General features: G+C 38.2%; 1 protein-coding gene across 3 annotated transcripts in view; it reads right to left on the bottom strand.

Annotated features, from left to right (window-relative positions):
• Positions 1-356: 356 nt before the first annotated feature.
• The window catches only part of pygo2 (pygopus homolog 2 (Drosophila)), a 168001-nt gene continuing 146113 nt past the window's right edge, over positions 357-22244 (bottom strand). The window contains exons 2-4 of one of the 3 annotated variants that reach the window (XM_051923281.1): positions 20885-21228; positions 13340-13389; positions 357-4156 (exon numbers count right to left, since the gene is read on the bottom strand). In XM_051923281.1, the coding sequence (XP_051779241.1) occupies positions 2813-4156; positions 13340-13389; positions 20885-20945 (1455 nt within the window). In that variant the 5' untranslated portion in view covers positions 20946-21228 and the 3' untranslated portion in view covers positions 357-2812. Of the gene's footprint in view, positions 4157-13339; positions 13390-20831; positions 21348-22244 lie in introns of those variants that run through there. The other 2 variants (XM_028794058.2, XM_028794059.2) reach the window with 2 other exon arrangements.

A 22244-nucleotide genomic window follows, 5' to 3' on the forward strand; every position in this document is an offset into this window, starting at 1 on the left:
CAATGTCAAGCAATAACTGCATAAAGCAGACAGGCCACTAAAAATAGTAGACCAACTTTAAAAAAAAAAAAAAAGTGGTCAGGGCTGGTGGAAAACTGCTTAAGGCAATTCTTCTGGGTTGGGTGAACATGTTGCTAGGTTATATGTAATCAAATTGCTTGGCAGAAATCCTCCCATTAAGTTAGCCCTTTCTGGAAGGCCAGACAGTCTGCACTCCTGATTATATTTACTTCCATTAATATACCCACTTAATCCAAGTCAGTGACAAAGGGCTGGAGTCTAATCCTGTAGCCTTAATAATTGTTGTAAAGAGTTCAGTGATGTACTGTGCAACAATGAAAAGGAAGCAGCAGATCTTAGAGTAAAAAAATCCTCTTTTACTTGAAACAGTAAATGTATACACCAGCATACCCCTCAATAGTTGGAGGAGTTTGTAAGAAACATTTTAATACATCAGTACAAAAAACAAAACTGTCAGGAAACACAGTGCATGAATGAGTATTACTGCCCAAAATGAAGGGTGTAAACAAGTTTACACAGTGGCACCAGCATCTGGAACACACAGGATCTGTATGGAGATGAGTTTTTCCTCTTGAAGGAAATTTTTAAAGCAAACCATCTGTTATGAACACAATTAATACCTTTTAATTGATCAGACTTTTTTTTTTTTTTTTGTTTCTTCCTCGAGCATCATGAACCATTGTGCACTGCAGAAGCCTTCACAATATTGAATCTATTTTTCATAAGACATGTGCACACTATACAAATATCTTCCAACTGCAACTGGTTTTGCCTGGTTGCCAACAAATAAGAATATGAAATCGCACTAAAATGAGAAATAAACATGCGTAGAGAATGCTTTATCTAGTGGTAGATTGTTGCACCTGCATGGCCACCTTTACCTGATCCCTGTCCATTTCTACTACACTGTTCCCACCCTAAGAGCTGCAGAAGGATAATCTACTCATATCTGTACCTCGGTTGCACCAATTTGTCAAGTGAGGAAACACTGCTAGACACGCCTGCTTGCTAACCACAACCAGTCAGGCAGGTTGGAATTCTTTACACTTCAAGGACAGCCTAGTAGTTTTCAAATTTGAGATTTTGGATACATTCAGAAGGAATTACTCAAGCAAACCAACAATTTTTAAAACACCACTATCTGAATACTGTTTTTTTTTTTTTTTTTTGGTAATAAAGGTTAAAAATCCGATTCACCTTTTCAAGGGCCTACCTACCATGAAACATGGTGCTGAAAGCCAACAGCACCACCAGAAAAGAAATGTCCAACCTGACACATTAGACTAGGATAACACTGTTTAATACACAGCGGGCAGGCAGTTAATCAAGCATATCAAAGCTACTTTAGAGAACTACTGGCTACTGAATCAGCTACCACAGTTAAGCTCCTAGAAATAATTTAACCACAATCTTAAAAAAAAACAAAAAAAAAAAAAAAAAAAAAAAAAAAAAACAGTGCGACTGGACAAGTACTGGCCTTAAAATATATATGGCATCTAAAATAAAAAGTTATACAACACCCAGGAAGGACTGTGGATCACATCTCCCATGTCTAGTGAACACAGTCATATTCTGTTTCAATGCTTTTGCATCCTTGGGGTGAAGAACATTAACAAAAAAAAACACTGCCATTTAGCACAATCCTCAGTCTGACAGGCACAGAAAAGACTTGCCTCACCAGTTATGACTTTATGATGCATACAATAGTAATTTATTTGATACATCCAAGTTAAACTCTATACATTTAAAAAAAAAATTAAACTATTAAAATTATATCCTGATTTTAAATGCCAATTGTGTCCAACATTTTATATTTCAGACCTCACAATCAATGTGACATGAGAAACCAGAACTCCTGATACAGTGTGAACTGGATTGTGGGAAGTAGGTGTCATAGCGTAGATTTTGAAACTTTTGGATCAACCCAGTTGTAGAGTCTAACACAAGAACAGAACAATGCCTAGTGAGTTAAGAAGCAACCAAACCCACATGAAAAAAAATGAGTAACAGGATGAAAAGGCAGTAGAGCCAGAAAGCAAACTAATGAAAAATCGAGAGAATTGCTTAGGGATCCTATGTAGTTACAAGAAGTAAATGTTTAGTTTAAATCAATATCCTTCTTTGTTTTGCAGATTCCAAGTGCAGGGAAGACAACCGATTTGGAAGGAGAATATATGTTATTATGGTTACACCATCCTGTTCTTATATACAATACATACCGCGGCCGTTCAAGCATCTTTTTCTGTGAATCAAATAATTTTATCTAAAAGCCAAAGGTTTATTCAGAATAAAATGCAATGGTAGCATTGCTATCCTGATGCCCACCCACTCCCTCCCCCGATGCTGTAAATCTGTGCACCTACAAACTCTGAACACTCAACACTACAGCATCATGTCATCATGCTACTAAACTCTTTATCCTTCCTGGCGGAAACCAAGAATCCAAATGATTTGCTCGTATCTGGAACAGAGGCTGTGTTTGCTTCCTTTGGTAAACAGTGGAATTCACTCACTGCCAAGTGCTTCTTCAGTTAAGCAGCAAGCTCAGAATGAAACTCAAAGTGAGGTTTTCTTTGTAAGCTAGCTCTTTGTTTGACTTGGATCATCAGAGTTTATAAATGGAACAGTAAAGTCCAATTGCAACTGACTTTTCACAGATACTTATAAAAGTAGTTCATCTTTTCTTTTGTGCTTATATTATGTAAAGAATTCTAAGCAGCTGTGAACTCACTGTAGCATCCAAAAGGAGGCGCTAGTCAGGCAAGCTTCCAAACACGATAATCTGACCAGATCAACCCTCGTTTGCAGCTACAAGCTGCCCCAAACCTTCACGAACATACACCGACTGAATCTCTTTGCTCTTGAGACAGAAGTCGCAGGCCCACACAGCTGAGCTTTCCCTTGTCAGAAGGCTGTATGCTGTTTCAGTCATCCCGGTGCATTCACGATGGAACCACTTCTGACATGAGGCCTCACACAGAATGGCATCCTGGTCATCATGTACTTCAGACAGGCAAAATCCACAGGGAAAAACCAGGCCACTGCCAGTACCTCCTGTTCCAGGTGCTTTGGAACTGTTGATCTGTGGTGGGGGAGTAGGAGCTGAAACCTGACCAGGTCCACCTGGTAATGGCCCTCCATTACCACCACCACTCCCATTACCAGCACAGTTATTCGGGTGAAAAGAACCTGGTGGCAGCTGTTGTTTTGGTTGGTTATTGGGTGCAGCTTGCTGTGGCTGCCCCCCATTTACAGGCCCTGCGATAGGCCCTGAGCCAGGGCCTGGAGGAGAGGTATTAGGGGCCGGGGGTTCTGGATGATTTGGGTGAGAGGGATGATTCGGAAAGACGCCAGGGCCAGACTGTGGTGGGTTAGAAGGAGGAGGTGGAGGGGCAGATGGCTGCTGATGGGGGTGGAAAGCTTTAGAATCATCACCACCAATTCCTGGAGTGCTAGGGCTAGTGAAGTGGCCATCTGGGCTAGGGTAAGGTCCTGACTGGAGGCTGTTGAGGTTGTTCATATTATTAAGGCTATTATTCATGTTAGACATATTGTTTATCGCATTTGGAAAAGGTCTAGGGCCAGAAAGGCTGCTGAATGGATGACCACCTTGCTGCTGCTGTTGCTGTCCAAACCGTGGGTGAGATGGTGGACCACCACCACCTCCACCTCCACTCAGTGCTCCAGGAGAAAGCATGGGATTAAACCCTGCCCCAGGGTGCATTGGTCCTGGTGGGCTAAAATTTTGAGGAATGTTGAACTGTGGACCAGGAGGAAATCCTCCACCAAGGTTTCCACCACCATGCTGTCCAAAACCAGGCAAACCAAATCCTCCTGGTCCCATCTGGTGATGTCCAGGGGAGGGGAAAGGAGGCCTACGAAGAGACTGACCAGCTCCCCCATAAGGCACCCCTGGACCAGGCATCCTGAGACCACCACCTCCTCCATATCCTCCTGGACCTGCAGACCCAGGACTGTGTAAGAAAGGCCCCCCAGTGGGAGGTGGTCCGGGTGGAGGACCAGCACCTCGAGAGGGTGGTCCAAAGTCATCTTCAAAAGGGTTAGAAGCTACGAGGTGGTCCACCATTGGTGTGGGAGGTGGAGCAAATTCTGATAAGTGAGAGAAAGCAGCGCCCTGTATAAGAGGACAGAAGAAAAATGCAGTGAGTAAGCAGACAAAAAACAATGAACAGATAACATCTTGTCACTTCTTTTGGAAATAATTATATTTACAAACTTGAAAATCATCAATTGCCTGTTTAGCTTTTAAGGAATATGCGCCAAATAATTTTTGAACGTTACTTAATCTACTTACTTTGTAGTGGTGGCCGAGAAAATGTTTAAGGTCATATTTTTATGCAGAACAAACAAAAATACAGTCATATCAAAAAGTTTGGGAGCCCCTTTTAATTCTTTGGATTTTTGTTTATCATCATTGGCTGAGCTTTCAAAGTAGCAACTTCCTTTTAATATATGACATGCCTTATGGAAACCGTAGTATTTCAGCAGTGATTTTAAGTTTATTGGATTAACAGAAAATATGCATAACAAAATTAGACGGGTGTATAAATTTGGGCGCCCCAATAGAGATATTACATCAATACTTAGTTGAGCCTCCTTTTGCAAATATAACAGCCTCTAGACGACTCCTATAGCCTTTGATGAGTGTCTGGATTCTGGATGGAGGTATTTTTGACCATTCTTCCATACAAAATCTCTCCAGTTCAGTTAAATTTGATGGCTGCCTAGCATGGACAGCCTGCTTCAAATCATCCCATAGATTTTCGATGATATTCAAGTCAGGGCACCGTGACGGCCATTCCAGAACATTGTACTTCTCCATCTGCATGAATGCCTTTGTAGATTTCGAACTGTGTTTTGGGTCATTGTCTTGTTGGAATATCCAATCACTACGTAACTTCAACTTTGTGACTGATGCTTGAACATTATCCTGAAGAATTTGTTGATATTGGGTTGAATTGGGTTGAGTCCCTGAACTAGCCACACAGAATCCACAGCATGATGGAACCTCCACCAAATTTGACAGTAGGTAGCAGGTGTTTTTCTTGGAATGCGGTGTTCTTCTTCTGCCATGCAAAGCACTTTTTGTTATGACCAAATAACTCAATTTTTGTCTCATCAGTCCAAAGCACTTTATTCCAAAATGAATCTGGCTTGTCTAAATGAGCAGTTGCATGCAACAAGCGACTCCGTTTGTGGCGTGAGTGCAGAAAGGGCTTCTTTCTCATCACTCTGCCATACAGGTGTTCTTTGTACAAGTTGCGCTGAATTGTAGAATGATGTACAGATACACCATCTGCTGCAAGATGTTCTTGCAGGTCTTTGTAGGTGATCTGTGGGTTATCTGTAACCATTCTCACAATCCTGCACATATGCCGCTCCTGTATTTTTCTTGGCCTGCCAGACCTGGGTTTAACAGCAACTGTGCCTGTGGCCTTCCATTTCCTGATTACATTCCTTACAGTTGAAACTGACAGTTTAAACCTCTGAGATAGCTTTTTGTAGCCTTCCCCTAAACCTTGATACTGAACAATCTTTGTTTTCAGATCTTTTGAGAGTTGCTTTGAGGATCCCATGCTGTCACTCTTATTAGGAGAGTCAAAGGGAAGCACAACTTGCAATTGACCACCTTAAATACCCTTTCTCATGATTGGACACACCTGTCTATGAAGTTCAAGTCTTAATGAGCTAATCCAACCAATTTGGTGTTGCAAGTAATCAGTATTGAGCAGTTACATGCATTCAAATCATCAAAATTACAAGGGTACAGAAATTTTTGCACAGCCAGTTTTTCACATTTGATTTAAATTTCATATAACTAAATACTGCTTCACTAAAACTCTGTGTGGAAAACACCCCAGTACTCAGATGTTCTTAGGAAATGAAAGACATACCACTGTTATCTTTTTTGTTGAAAGTAGAGTAAATTATTATGCAGACTGAGAGGGGTTCCCAAACTTTTTTATATGACTGTAAGTTTATGACGTAACAGAAGTCAATAATGACCAGTGCTATACAATGGCAAACAATGTGAAAAATGTCCATTGAAAAAAAAAAAAAATATCACACTATACTCATGTTGCATAATCCACGTCCGGTACCTAAACACTCACAGGAAGCAGATTTTGAATTGAAGACAGGACTCCTGACCAACGAATGACAGGGAAAGGCAGGTCTTCAAGTAAAAAAAGCGAACGATAGATATATCCATATAATCCATGTCTGCTATCGTTTTTGCATGGATGTTTTTCACATTGTTTGCCATAGTACAGTACTGCTTAATAATGCCTTCTGTTATATCATAAATTTCTTCTATACAATCTGCACGAAAAAAGGAGGTTACAAATTTTTCTTGCTCAACACTGCAGTGTACATGGGGTAAGGAACATTTAAAAAAAAATTCTAGGTGGAATATTCCTTTAAGGCTATATTTTTTATTTATCTGTTTATACTGAAGGTGTTCATAGCAAAACAATATACTGTACATTATAAATGTAGTTAAAAAATATGATTTTAGCTAGTACTTAAAGACATCTACAGCCACAGGCTGAAATTTCAGTAAACAGATTTGAAAGAAAACACAACAAAGCAGTAAACAATAAAATCTATCCATTTTCTACATCTGCTTAAACATCACAGAGAACTGGATTATATCTCAAAAACAAAGCAGAAACTAACCCTGGAAGGGGCGCCAGACATGATGACTGTATTGTATGGTTTTTCAAGCAATTTTACTAAAAATGGTGTCTAATTCGTCAAACAAACAAATCCATACATTTTTTTTTCACAAGTCTAAATACTTTCAGAATAGGCTTACTGCAGTACTAATATAAACAGTATATTTTTTTTCTTTTGAATCAGAAGTTGTCTATACATTAACGTGCAGGTTTAATTAATAAGCAATGTGGCATATGTGTGGGCATGTGAGCAAGTCTGCTCGATGATGGAGTGGCACCTGGTCTTGGATTGCATTCTACACTATACTGATGTTCAGGTCACCTGTGTCCCAAACTGGAATAAGTAGGTTTAGAAAATGAATAAATTAACTAATGTACAGCATGTGTTAACTGATATTATATCCAAATATATCCATCCATCCATCCATTATCCAACCCGCTATATCCTAACTACAGGGTCACAGGGGTCTGCTGGAGCCAATCCCAGCCAACACAGGGCCAAGGCAGGAAACAAACCCCGGGCAAGGCACAACCCCACTGCAGGGCACATGGACACACACACACACACACACACACACACACACACACACACACACGTGCACAAGGGACAATTTAGGATCACCAATGCACCTAACCTGCATGTCTTTGGACTGTGGCAGGAAACCCACGCAGACACAAGGAGAACATGCAAACTCCATGCAGGGAGGATCCAGGGAGCGAGCCCAGGTCTCCTTACTGCAAGGCAGCAGTACTACCACTGCACCACCGTGCTGTCCACTTTCCAAAAATAGCAGCAGAAAAAATTGCTGTCCATTTTGCTTTTTAAAATACATAAACCCCCTGCTTGCTACAGCACTTAATGTTACTGGAAATGTTTTACACTGTAAAAAAACTGCAGGAGTCTCGGATCTCATTCTTGTGGATAAATACCATCCTGTTATTTACACTGAAAAACATTGTTGATTAATCTGGTGATTATTTTGTCAATTAATCAATTATTTGGGTTTTAAAAAATCATTTCAAATTAAATACAAGGTGCATGAATTGGAACTTTTCACCAATTAAACAGATTTGAATTAAATTGTCAGACATGTATTTTTTAAAATTAACTACTTGTAGATATTTTAAGCAAAATATAATTTTTTATACCACATTTACATAATAAGACACTGAAAATAAATAGAAACAAAACGGTACCACTTCTGGCTCTGGACATGCAGTAAAATCGCACACACAATATTTCAGTTTTCAATAAATTAACTAAACTCACAACATGGCTAATGTATTCAGAATCACACCAAAACACACACTTAATAACTTATATTACATGTTTAAGTTTTTTTTTTTCCCCCCGGTTTCCGGCAAAGCATTATGTAAATATCTGACCACCACAATATTAAACCATGGAAGAATCTGTTGCACCATCATGACTTTATTTTTTTACTTTTTTTTTTGCAGTAATGTTTGAAATTAGTTGTCATATGTTGAGGAAATATTTTCCTTTTGCAGCAAAGCAAGTGGTTTCATTTGTATGAAACTCAGTTCTTCCTTTGCTATGTAATGTCCAAGGTTTATTTTAACTGAAGTGTTCGTTGGGAGTATGCGAAAAGTTACACAGTATCTTATTGCATCATCATTTGTCTTTTTTGTGTCTGGAAACCTTTTTCCACTGCTGATTGTTTGGCACATTTGCTTGCAGCAAACACACTGTTGCAGCCTGTTGCATGTCATTTGCTGTCGGAAGTGTGCAGTTAGATTGCCACAAAATCCGTTTTTACTGGCTACACTAGGCTTGCCACAGCAGCACCTGCACATTATTGCGTCTTACACCAGATTGTATAAAAGCCAGTTGAAGTTTGACAGCCAGCTAGTCTGGAACTTTTACTTTTCCACCCAGCTCCTGCCTTTTGATTTGGAATGAGCGATATACCTTTCAGTTGCTGTTGATATGCTGTAAGATTCACCTCTGTACTTTTGGTGAGATTTTGTTTTCCTTTGCATACGAGACAAAAAAAAAAAACAAAAAAAACTTCTGCTTGGACAGGATTATGTTTCTTTGGAACTATTTTTTGTAAAGAAACACATGCTAATGTTAAAAGTGAATACAAGCATGTAGCACTATAATTTAGTAGAGTGGCCGCATTCAATTGGGAGAGCGTGAGGGGGTCATGAGGTCGCTGGAAAGGGGTGTGGAGCGCTCCCGATATTTATGCAAAAGGACGAAGGTCCAAGTCTTTAGCGTCCTGGTGCATTCCTGCCTTGCTATATGGTTGCGAGACATGGATGATATCCAGTAACCTGAGACGAAGACTGGACTCCTTTGGTACTGTGTCTCTCCAGAAAATCCTTGGGTACCGCTGGTTTGACTTTGTGTCGAATGAGCGGTTGCTCATGGAGTCCCGAATGAGGCACATTACCTGCATTGTGAGGGAGCATCAGTTATGGCACTACAGCCATGTGGCGCCTTTTCCAGAGGGTGATCCAGCTTGTAAGATCCTCATTGTTGGGGACCCGAGTGGCTGGACCAGGCCAAGGGGTCGCCAACGTAACACCTGGCTTCAGCAGATAGAGGGTAATTTCCGGAGGGTGGGACTGGACCACGTGTCTATCTGGGGGGTTGCCAACCGGGATCCCAAGCTGTTTCATCACGTAGTGGGTGCGGCAACGCACTGTACCAGTGCATGCTCCCCAACTTGACGCATAAAAAAAAAAAAATTTTTTTAAATATATATATGGTAAGTAAAAATGTGAATGTTTATACCATCTAATGTAGAACTCTGTTGCATATGCTAGTGTTTTACTCGCATTGTAGGCAGATGGACTAGGACTTCAATTATTAGCCTAGTAAACATTGTGTTCATATATCTGTGTCACATAACACTGAAGCAACATTCAGCTTACAGCGATGACGGCGAGTCTTACTCCTCCACACAGCATGTAACGGTACATTTTCTGTTTAAATGTTTGAGCATCTCCATTGTGCTCTCATGCCATAAGAGGTCAGACCTACACATTTTGCAACTCACAACCTTTTTTTCCCCCTATGCTCAGAGTAAAGTGCTCCCAAACTCTGGAAGTAAATGCACTACTTCTACATTTATTGATGACTTGCTCTGTAAAAAGAGGCCTACTACATGTTTACTGGACCCCATCCTCACGACACTTATCAAATCATGTTATAATCCCAGCTGTATCAACAATAACTACATCCCTTAACACTGGCTCTGTGCCCACTACTCTGAAAATCACTTCTGTAACCCCAGTGTTAAAAAAGTCTTGTCTTAATGCTAACAATTTGAACAATTTTTGACCTCTCCCTCACTTACCCTTTCTATTTAAAGTTCTTGATCATGTTGTGACCTACTACATAACTAGTTTCTTAATTTGTAATAAGCTGATGAAAGCGTGTTAGCCTATTTTCAGAACACAGCTCAGCTGTGAAGCTGCTCTGCTTCAAGAAACTAAAGATTTGCGTATGGTTGCAGACTCGGGACAAATCAGCATATTAATTCTTTTAAATCTTAGTGCAACATTTGATTCTGCCAAGCATGGCACTCTACAGTCCAGAATGGAAGAATGGAGAACATTCTAAATATCTCTGGCACTGCCCTCCAGTGGTTTTAGTTCTAACTGACTACAGGCAAGAGCTTGTTAGTCTTGGCAACAGCAGATCCAGCTTAGCACCAGTAAAACAAGGAGTTCCTCAAAGCTCTGTCCTCCGCCCTCTGCTGTTCTGCATCTACATGCTTTGCCTTGGCCACATTATTTTTATCTCTGGACTGGGTTATCAATTTTATGCGGGTGATACTCAGATCTATCTAACTGTTAAAAGTACATCTTCCTCAGAGTTTTCTCTGCTTACAACTTAACTCTGTGAAATTAAAACCTGGATGGTGCATAACTCTTTAAAAATAAACTGCAACAAATCAAATGTCATGTGAATCGATACTAAAGAAAATGAGCTCCTTTTCAATTGTTGTTAGTGATGATATCATCATAGATTTTTCTTCTGGAAGAAATGGTGTCATTTTTTTTTTTTTTTTTAAATCCTCCCTTTCTTACTCTATCCACACAAAAAAAAAAAAAAAAAAAAAAAAAAATCACATTAAGAAAGTTACTTCCACGTTCACAATATATCCTCATTTTTCTCCTTTTCTGAAGCTGTGAAACTTATCCGTGCTTTTATTATATCCCACAACAACTAATGTAACTCAATGCTGGCAGGTGTCCCTTTTAATCTGTTACCACAGCTCCAGTTGGTTCAAGACTCTGCAGTAAGAGTCCTAACACAGGCGAGCATGTAACATCCATCCTGCTCCACCTTTATTGTCTTACATGATTGAATATAAAATTCTATTACTAACTAGTACAACGTTAAATACCCTTGAACTGGACTAATTCAGTAATCTCCTCCATCACTATGCTTCAGTTCTCACACTAAGGTCCACCGATTATGGTAATTATGTTGTGCCCCAACGAATCTGTGCTCAATGGGTGATAGAGCCTTCGCACCCAAAGTTTAGAAGAACAGCCTCCCTAAATGAATAAGATCATCTGGCTTAATTCATTCTTCAAAAAACACAACTTAAAACTCATGAAGGCATTTGACTTACACCGAGATTCTGCCCTGTGTCTCAGTCTACCCTCACTCTCCAGCTGCTCAAGATGATATGTGTTTGTATCACAAATTATGTTATTAATTCAGGGTTTTCTTGTAACATTTTGTATTTTTATTTTGGTTTATTGTCTTTTATTAGAACTCAGTCTTGTATTTATCTTACATTTAGTGTGTTATGCTTATATTAACTTTTATGAAATGTTATATATTTAAACTTTTTTTTCTACTTTTTCCCTTGTTGGGAGCATGAGAAAGATGCTTTGTAAATAAAATGTACTAAAATTATTACTACTTTGCTTACCGGTGTCCTTTAGGACTGATTTTTAAAATACTCTTAATCGTATATTGAAATCTGAATAATCTTGCTTCTTGTTCTTATAATCCCATTATATTCTCAGTCACAATCTTAGATCCTCAATATTAGTTTGCTCATTATTCCAATAGCAAAGAATGGCAAAAGGCAATCTTTTATTGTTATGCGCCAAAATCTAGAATGCTTTATTGATAGAGATAACTTTGTTGTTCTGCTTTTTCATACATTTTTTTTTTGTGGGTCAGTTCTAATACATTATAAAATGCATTATAACAACATATTCTTTAAAGATTTTCAAATGTTAACCTCTTCTGTTCTTTTCCAGTGTTCTGTAGTGCCATCTTGCGCCATGGTCATCTGATCACAACCCTCTGCAGCCTTGAAACCACCAGAGGTTTATTTTCTCCACCATCTCACCAGCTTAAGTTTTTATTTTCATCTCCTCTCTGGCTAGCTAATCCTAGCATCATACTGTCCACTGTAACTATTAGAGATTTAAAAAATGTGTTTACTTAACAGTAATTTAAGCCATGCGCAAGGACTCTTCCATTTCTGTTACTTATTTACATGTATTTTGTAAATTTGTGTTTACTTCAATTATTTTTAAGTATTTATTTATTATTATTATATATTTTTTGTTTGCATTTTTAATAACTTCTTGTAATGTGCTCTGAGAACATATTGTATGAAAATATGCTGTATAAATGAAATGGTGGTGGTGCTGAATTAATTGTCTGTCTGTTGGTATTATACTACTGTCATTAGTCTGTAGGAGATATACACGTAATATGTGGGTACGACCATAAATTTGATCTTGAACTAATTATATAGCTAGGAACACTCCAAGCAAGGCTCATGACAACTATAATAGTGTCATTTTGCTAACTGATTTGATTTCCCTTTCCATACAAAGCAGCAGAAACTGTCACTGAAGAGCACTTCCTACAAATACTGCTGTGATATCGGTGAGTGGAGGAGACAGTAGTAAGGAGCTCACATTTGGCAGTTTTAGAATCATATTTTGAAAAATTAATCAATACAAATTTTTAACATGTGGTATAAAACAGTCAAACAGGGAGGTTAGTTTTAAATGCAAGGTAAATAAAAATTGACTTTGTTTTACCTATAAAGGAGTCACAATGTTGGCCTTTTCTGTTACCTTTTTAAACAGTCATACAGACCACAATAGAGCATCAGCTTCAGTGATGCATAAAATTAACATTTAAAAAATAAATACAAACATATTTTCAAGCCTTCTACAAAAGTATATTAATGCCTTAAGTATACAAGCATGTCTTTTCAACAGTCAACAGCATTTCAACTTTACCATGTGTTTTAGATTGGGTACTGTCTGTCTCTGACATTTAACAGAAGCAGGGCAAGAGAGAACAGAAAGGGCAGATTAAGGTCTACAAAGCAGTTATTTAAGCAGTTTAACTCTAATTATGTTTCAAATAGAGTATAAAAGTAACATTTGTATTTTGTAACGGTATAAGTTGGTCTCCCAAATGTCAATACATGATTTGTGTAGTACTTCCAACCGTCATTCTAGCACACAGCAAAAATGTAGCTCTAATTATAAATGACTTGTCCAAAAAAAATAAATAAATAAAAAAAAAAATAAAAAAAAAAACTTCAACTAACAATCTGTGCCCTATTAACAAAATACATTACAAAGCAGTTATTTACCTGGGCACTTGACTTTCTTTTCTTCTTTTCTGGGCTCTTCATATTTACTCCTGTGGAAATGATGAATATGTCACTTAATGAGCCAGAATTCAACAGCTATAGAGTTTGTTATATGAATATTGTCAGTGATGCACACAAACTGAGTAGAGCTATGCGGACTTATGAGTTCAGCAGGCGTTCTACTAAAGTACCATTTAAAGGGTTAACATACACAGCTGAATTACACGCTTAAATTCTACAATAAAATTAAATCATTTTTATGGTCAAAAAGTGAAGAAAAAAATAAGGAACAAATAAACAGATACCCACCCACCCAATTTCATAAATACATTTTAGCTTTACCAAGACTACACATCTCAGATTTTTTTTTTTTTTAAATATTACTAAAAAGTGCATAACAGCCAAACATTCAACTACATGATAAAACAGAACTGATAAATGGTTCCATCTTTCTCTTTTTTTTTTTTTTAATATTTACTAATTAACATTAAAGCAGACACCCATAGAAATGTCTGTGTCAAAACCAATAGACCTATGGATTGATGTACTATAAAATGCAGACACAGGACTGAGGCCTCGATTATTGCAATGTGAATCAGTTTTTAAATTTTTATAGCTAATTTCAAAGTAGAACAATAAAGTGGGAAGTCAAAGACAAACAATGAGAGAAGTTATGGTACCACAGATCTGTCCACTTTAAAACTTAATTACAATATATTGCTAATCATTTGCTCTACATACTATCATACTAGCCTGCAAAAAAATCTTACAACAAATTAACAAAATGATAAAATGTTATTTAGTTCTTAGCTCATAAGTGGAAATGTTTCTTATTCTATCCCAGAACTTCATGTTTCAAATACTTACCTTTTATATGAGATTTAATGCTATGATACTGCTATCATTCAAGTATTACTTATTGAGCATGTCCTTTGCTTTTATATTTGTGAAGCCCTTTGAGCAGAGGAAGGGTACTCTATAAATAAATGTATTATTGTTATGATTAAATTGAAATTTAAAAATGTTAAAAACTAGTTACCTTCAGCACTTTCCTAGCTTGTAAGTAATAAGTTCAAGGACACTGGCACTGAGCTAAAACCTCCAATCATTTGCAACAAGTGATTTCTGGGTTAGAAAACGTAGTAAAAATTATAAAAATGTATACTGGAAACCCCATCAGAAAATAATTTTAGTATTAGATCAGCAGAGCAAATTCGTACCTGGGCAATGACCTTGTCTTTAGAATGGAAACCTAAAATGCTCAGCAGAAAGTGACAGTCTGGCTAGACAGTGAGGCAGGCAATGGCCTGAAAGTTCCTCTATGATGAACGCAGTACCTCTTGAAACCTAAAATGCTCAGCAGAAAGTGACAGTCTGGCTAGACAGTGAGGCAGGCAATGGCCTGAAAGTTCCTCTATGATGAACGCAGTACTAGTGAGTCATCGGGAAAGATAAACATGGACAGGACTATCACAAGAAAGCGGGAGGCAGGGAGTGTTCAAAGACAAATAACAGCAAATATTCTAAGCTTGCTTCACACCAGATTTTACTTTTGTGCTTTGCTCTCTTTATGTCAGGATAGATGGCCACTGACTAAGCTCAGGCATTTTCAGTCATACGAGTGCAGAGCATAAGACACCTGCATACCATCCTTAGTTATGAATTCAAGTGAATAAAATGCAACACTAATTAAATTCCAAATAAAAAAAAGCAAAACCGACTCCAATGTCTTCTTCAGAATACAAAACTAACAGAAAGCCGCCCCACTATATTAAGACAACACGTTAGGTGAACCAGTGAACCAAAGGCCAGGGTCTGTGAGGCTGTGGATGTGAATAAAATGGAAGTCTTGTGGCCATTGCTGTCAGGAATGAACTTCACAACACTGTGATGGTGTTGGACAGACAGATACTGTATATCGGACTTCTGCTCAACCATGCAGCTACCGGTATGCAGCGCTGATTTTTCATAAATTGTCACTTTAGTACACGTGTAAAAACATTTTCCTCTATGTGCAACCCAAAATAAAAATGGAGATGAAATGTTTCATAATGAAATGTTGTGTTCAATTAATTTAAAGCCTTCCTTTCACTGCCTACAATGACACCAGATAAGAGTACTTCTCTGAGAGAGATCAGCTATAATGGAGAAACTTCAAGCCACCTAAACAAGGTAAAGATGGAGTACTTGCTCTCTCCCAAAATAAAAATTCCTAAAGCCCAAGCTCACTTTGCTATACCTAAGTTACCCTGAAGTATCTATTAACAAAATAAAATAAATAAATAAATAAATAAAGAGGGTAATAAATGAAGGTAATGATGGATTATGTTCCCCAATGAGGTTTACAGCTTTTTTTGGTTTTATTATACTTTACATAAGGAGACTTTAGGGGCTATAAAGTGGAGAAACAATTAGTTCTCCCACCTCAAGCTTACAGAGACCTGGATTCATATTCATGCTCTGCGACAGACTTTTACATCTTCCTTATTTCTGCATCTTCTCAGTGTAGCTGCATTTGTTCCTTTCAAATCACAACATGTGTTGGTTAAGTTAAATAAGCCTGCTATGAGCGAGCAAGCCCCACGATGGACAGAAGTATTATTAAGGGTTTGTTCCTGCTTTGTGCCTAGTACTAGAAGGATTAGAGGAAGGTTCAGAAAATGGATAGATGGACAAACATTCCCTCACTCTGGTCTATAATTTTCTGATCAGAGAACAGACAGCCTTCTTAGGTGGTGTGATATAACATTTTTGTCCTTTTCTGCAACTCCACTCTTAATTACCCTACTGATTAAGATCCTTAATTAAAATATTAAATGATGATAACTGATTGTTTACAGCTTGTGCCAAGCTCAGCAGGGGCTGAACTGACTACAGTGATAAGGGCAGCCTGCCAACATGCAAACAACAAGTGAACATCAGCTCTTTTGTTTATTTCCAGCACTGGAAAACAGTGGTAAAAGTGATCCAGTTGCGAGACTGTGTACTGGTAGTGGACTCTGTCATGTAGACGGTTTATTTTCAGCAGCATTCACTCATTCAACATAATGTAAATTCATTGTTTAATTACAGTCACCAGGCCTAACTAATAGTCATGATACTTGAAAACGACCTAATAGGTGGGAGATGTACCTCTATATGGGCTACAACTGGACAGCACTTGCACACTTCTTGTGTTTTTTTCTGTTAAAATAGAAATGTGGATTATTTATTTGCCATGTAAATAATGTGTGACTGCTTCAGCTCATTGCAACACATGCACTTTGTAGAAGCGAACACTGGATATTTCTGACTAATTACTACATTAATGAAAGAGGAAATTTACAAGGAATACCTTGCCTGACCAAAATGAGGTGTGGTGGCAAGCCTATTTGGCATTTTCACCCATTGCTGCTGGGATAAATGTGGTTTCCTGAAAACAGACAAGAGCACGTGGGCTCTGAAAAATGCAGGGATTGACTGAAAACCACATGGTATTGATAATAACTACCAATACTGCCTCACAGCTCCAGAAACCCACATTGAATCCCAGCCCAGTGACACTTTGTGCAAATTTTGCACATGCTTCGAGTCTGCTTGGACTCCTCTAGATATTCAGGTCTGCTTTCGATATCTCAAAGTTGTACAATTTACATTGATCACTGTAATCTAAATCTGACCTTTGTGAGTGAAAAGTATGTAGATGTGACCTATCATGTACTGGTGGGATACTGCAAGACAAAATGACCTCCTACTGTAACTGTGCACATTATCTCTCTATTATAAAAGAAAATCTTGAGACAAGACAAAACTATTGCCAACAGATTTTTTCAAGTTGGTAGAGGGGGCCCCGCTCTCCTCTCAACCATTTCTGGTTAACAGCCCACGGCCACGGTCCTCTCACATCTCATTTATGTGAATGGTTTTGTTATACACAGTTCTTGTGCTCTCAGCTCTTATAAATTTTTACGTTTTCCTCACTTTAAGTTCCCAATAAAAGAAGACTTACTATTTCCAAATTTTATTGAAGAATTTTATCGCAAAGTGTTATCAACAGAAGAAATGAGTACACGGGCAATCCTAGCATCGAGGAATGATGAAGTCAAACAAATTAATGCGAAAATTGTCAATCAGTTACACGGCAAATTGGTTAAATGTGTATCAATAGACTATGCTGAAAAAGTTGGTGGTGATCGTGCGGAAGATGAAAAACATCAACTTATAATATTGCGCAGAATATCTACAACCATTAACACTGTCTGGTCTTCCACCAGCCAAATTACTGTTGAAAGAAGGATGTATCTTAATGCTATTGCGGAATTTATGTCTGAGTGATGGCCTATGCAACTGGACAAGATTAGTTGTATTGAAAATTGGTCGAACAATTCTGACATGTAAATTTTAGCAGGTGGCAAGAAAGGTAACATAGTACATCTTCCACGGATAACATTAGACACCAAAGGAGACTGTGATATTCTATTCGTATTATAACGTTTACAGTTTCCCGTTAAAATAGCTTTTGCTATGATAATTAAAATCATAGAGACAAACATTTGAAAAAGTAGGTTTATTTATTAGAGAGAAAGAAATGATATTCACTCATGGCCAGATATACTTTGCGTTGTCACGATGGAAGTCCAAACACTGAATCAAAATTCAATGCGATATTGAAGAAAAGTTAATTCCAAATATTGTTTTTACTGAAGTTTTACAGTAAAAGTGTAAGTTTAAAAAGTATTTGCATGTGAATTTCAAAGCCAAACAACGAAAACGTATAACGCAAAGAATACCTCTAACGCAACATTAAACATAATTTTCTTTCAATTTATTATGTTTTACCATGGTTAATTACTTGCCGTAATGTAAAATAGTTAGGTCTATTATGCATATGTAACAATTCCCATGAAAATAACAATCTGTTTAAATTGTACATCCGCTTCCCCATAATCAAGCGGCATAGCCGCAAAGTGGCTAGCACGTAGTGCCCGCCCAGGGGTTGGTGAGCGAAGCGAGCAGAGTGCAGAGCCCCCTAGTGTACTATATAATAAAACACTAAGGTCTGTGTGTCCAGTCCCTCAGAGCAAAATGATTGGTTAGTTCCATTTTGGTATGACCGGTCATTTTGACTTTGGTGATGCAATCAAAAAGGAGATGTGGCGTGCACAAGGAGGAGTAAAGACATATGAAGCACACTGAGAGAGTTGCCTTCAAAGGTGGCAAGTATAAAACAAGACAGGGGTGAGAAAGGTGCTTCACAAATAATGAGCTAGTATGAGACACAGGCTTTACACTCACACTTGAGAGAGGAAGCACCGGTGAGGAGGCATTCACAGAAGCAAATAGGGAGGAAAGGCACCTAAAGTACCATAGGGAAAGAGGCAGCAAATATTCTACTACCTATCTGCAACAGGTATCATGGCTAGTTATAACTAAAATGAAGGAATGAATTCCTCTTTCAAAGTCACTTAACACAAAAATTAAACTACTAATATTATTATTCTACTCAATTTAAACAGGTGTTTTCATTACCAGAAAGCATATGATTACATTTTTTTTTTTTTTTTTATATATAGATTTATAGAACATTTTCAATCCCATAGGAATATCCATTCATTTTCAGAGCATGCTGTGAGTGGCAGGAGCCACTCCTTACAGTGCTGGCTCAGTGACAAAAGCTCCTTTTTGACAGAATTCTGATCAGTCACGTGTCACACACCTACTCACTCTGGATCTATTAAAACTTGCCTGTCAGGCTAACAGGCCTTTAGACTCCAAGAGTAAATCGGAGTCCCTTGTGCAAATTTCTCACAGGCAGTAACCAGACAGATTATTGCTCTGGAAATCTCAGGTCAATTTCCAGTGTTTCACCATTCTGCCATACACAAAAAGTTAACATTGGCATGTTATATGTGTAGTAAGTTACAATGAGAATTTACATGAAGCCCTTGACTGAATGATGCCATTTACATTTTTACTGGATCATCAAGCCTCAGTAATCCAGCTACCACAATACATCTGCAATAATACCTTTTAAACTAAAAGAGCACAAAACATGGTAGAAAGTGTGGATTATGACTTGGGACTTCAAACTCCAAGGCTGTGGGTTCAAATCCTGCTTCAGACACTGTGTGAACATAAGCAAGTCACTTCTCCTAACTGTGCTCCAGTTGGAAAAATAAAAAATGTAACCAGCTGTATCTCTCAAATGCTATAATTCACCTTGAATAAAGGCTTCAGCCAAATAAAGAGTAATGATAACAGATTCTCTTCAGCTGGTTATCAACAGCCCTTGCTTGTTAATGCACACACATTAAAGTGAGCAATATGTAACAAATACAAAAAAAATAGTCAAAAATGCTGAACTGCATTTACTTGCTTAAAGTTGTTGTCTTCCATTTCTACAAGAGAAAAAAAAGTTAACTCTACCTAAATTTTTAAAAGTGATCTTTCCAAAGGAATAATAATAATAATAATTCATTACATTTATATAGCGCTTTTCTCAGTACTCAAAGCGCTAGAGGAAAACGTTACAACTATTGCCTTACTAACTTAACTTGGATTTTTTTACAAATTCATTCTCACCAATTTTCTACAACAGAGTCTGAATTATCATGGGCTGAGATTCAACTTCTCTCTCAATTTCCATACAATAAAATTTGCTCCAAACACTGAATAATTAGTTAGAGCATCAATATTCCGAGTTGATGCCTTTCCTGGAAATAGTTGTAGTTGTAGTTGAGGCAAAACAGGAACAGACCCTGGAAGGGGAACCAGTCCATCGCAATGCATAAGCATAAATTAACAAAATCACGCAGAGGAAATCCACTAAAATTGAAAATACAGCTTGCATTTTCAAAGCTTTGACTAATTCACTTTAACATTACAAATACGTAAGGAGAGTTTACTTGACACCAATCAAACTCATAAATTTAGCAAAATTATGTGTCAGAGTATAACACAAACACGGGATCTGCTTTGTAAGCGTGAAAGAGAGATACTATGTATGGCGTACACCGTCATCTCAATACAATTACCTGAACAAGAACGGGTTGCGTTGTTTAAACCTATTTCGATGAATTTACATTTGTGTAATAATGCTCACCATGATAGGCGCAACGTAAAATACGAACTAATTTAGTGTGTTTCAATCAAAACCTCATCTTAAACTAAAATAGCAAGAAAGTCACTGAACCTGTAAAACACTGGAATGACCGGATTAATATCCCAAGAATACAAGATTTTCATTTAGTATATTTGGTTTAGTAACTCTACTGCTGCTTATTTAGTTAAAACCAGTTTATCTCAGTAGACGTGAGATTAATTAAGGCTGAGATTGTGCTAACATTGTTACAGAACTGAAGTGACAGAAACTGAACCAAGCCTGGCCGTGAACTGGACTATTCGTCCCTTCTATGGGCCTCCCAAGTGACAGGGATCGGAGGTGGTATGACAGCAAGTCAGATCCTGCCCACTGCCTTTCAGTACTCCTAATAGTTAGCTATCGCTTGCCTACCTCTGCAATCGTTCCACAAAGTGGGGACGGGGCTCAACACCGAATGCCTGTACCTGCTTTGGCTCTCTTGCTCTGACCCAGTGGCGCTTGCAACTTCCCTAGATAGGCAGCCATCAATGGGCCTGGCTCGGAGCGGGCATCTTCTCACTTAGGAAAATGAGGGAAAATGTTCCAGTTGACCAGAGCAGATAGGGTCGCCCCGCTGCAGCCCCACAGAATATCTTGTCGAACACTGCTACGCGTCCTCTTCTCGGGCCCGGGATCTGGGTGGAATCACTGCGGGAACCACCGGCTTCAGCGCTGGGCAGCAGTGTACAGGACACCAGGCTCCCGCTCCTGGACAATTGTTGATAACCAGACAGCAAAGCGAGGCGAAGAGAGCGTGCACAATCGACGACTAAGGTGTCCTCTACTCCTCTTGGTATATAGGCACTATTTATTTTAAATTAAACGCCAATACTAAGACTAATGCAAAGCTCCGCGCCGGAACAATGAGAGGCAGCAACACCGCCGCACTTAGTGTGCTAGCATTTTGATGAAAATAAGGGGAGAGCATATTTCCTTCAAACGTCGATTACTCAAATTAAAACTAATATCGACGAAGATATTTATTAAATAGATAAAATATTAAAATATTGTAGGAGCAATTATGTATATGTATATATATATATATATCGCTTTAGTAAAGCAATTGATTATAAGTTCCACACAATCCCCCTCATTATCTACAAGTAATGGTACTTCCTGGAATGTCTCATTTAAGCAGCAGACAGAAACATAAAGCTTATATTAATGTTTATAACCGTTTAGGTACATCTTGTAATACAATTTGCGTTACCAATGCTATAATTGCAGAATAAAAGCTTAAATAAATTAAAATCATCTGCAATACGTACTTGTAACATTCTATCCTTCGTCGCTCTATACATTTGAAGCGCAAGCTCATGTGCCAAGCATAATGGGATTTGTAGTTTTTTGCGTAATCTATGCGCACGAGAAGCATTGTCCGTTGGTGGAGAGTTCGTGGGCCTTAAAAGAACATTCGCAAGTCACGCAAGCCAAAAAAAAAACAACTTTAAAATAAGGCTTTCGAGATTGCAAACGTCGTTATTTTTATTGAAAAAATCTATACAAGCCAATCACGAAACCCACTGGCAAAATATCTTAACAACCATGTACACGTTAAGTATCTCCCCATCCATCCAACCAGTAAGCCGGAGACTGAACCCTGCCTTTTTCTTAATGCACGACCAAAGCATAGTTACCCATCCATGCCTTTAATGCAAATATCGTGAAAGTATGCATTATTCTACAGAACGTTTGCTTTTGGGTATCATCTGCCAATAGCTGATTAGTTTATGCAATATTTTTTATGGAAAATTACCTGTAGTCTTAAAAACAGTCAGTCATTGT

Source organism: Erpetoichthys calabaricus, chromosome 2, assembly GCF_900747795.2.
Source record: "Erpetoichthys calabaricus chromosome 2, fErpCal1.3, whole genome shotgun sequence".
Lineage (NCBI taxonomy): Eukaryota > Metazoa > Chordata > Cladistia > Polypteriformes > Polypteridae > Erpetoichthys > Erpetoichthys calabaricus.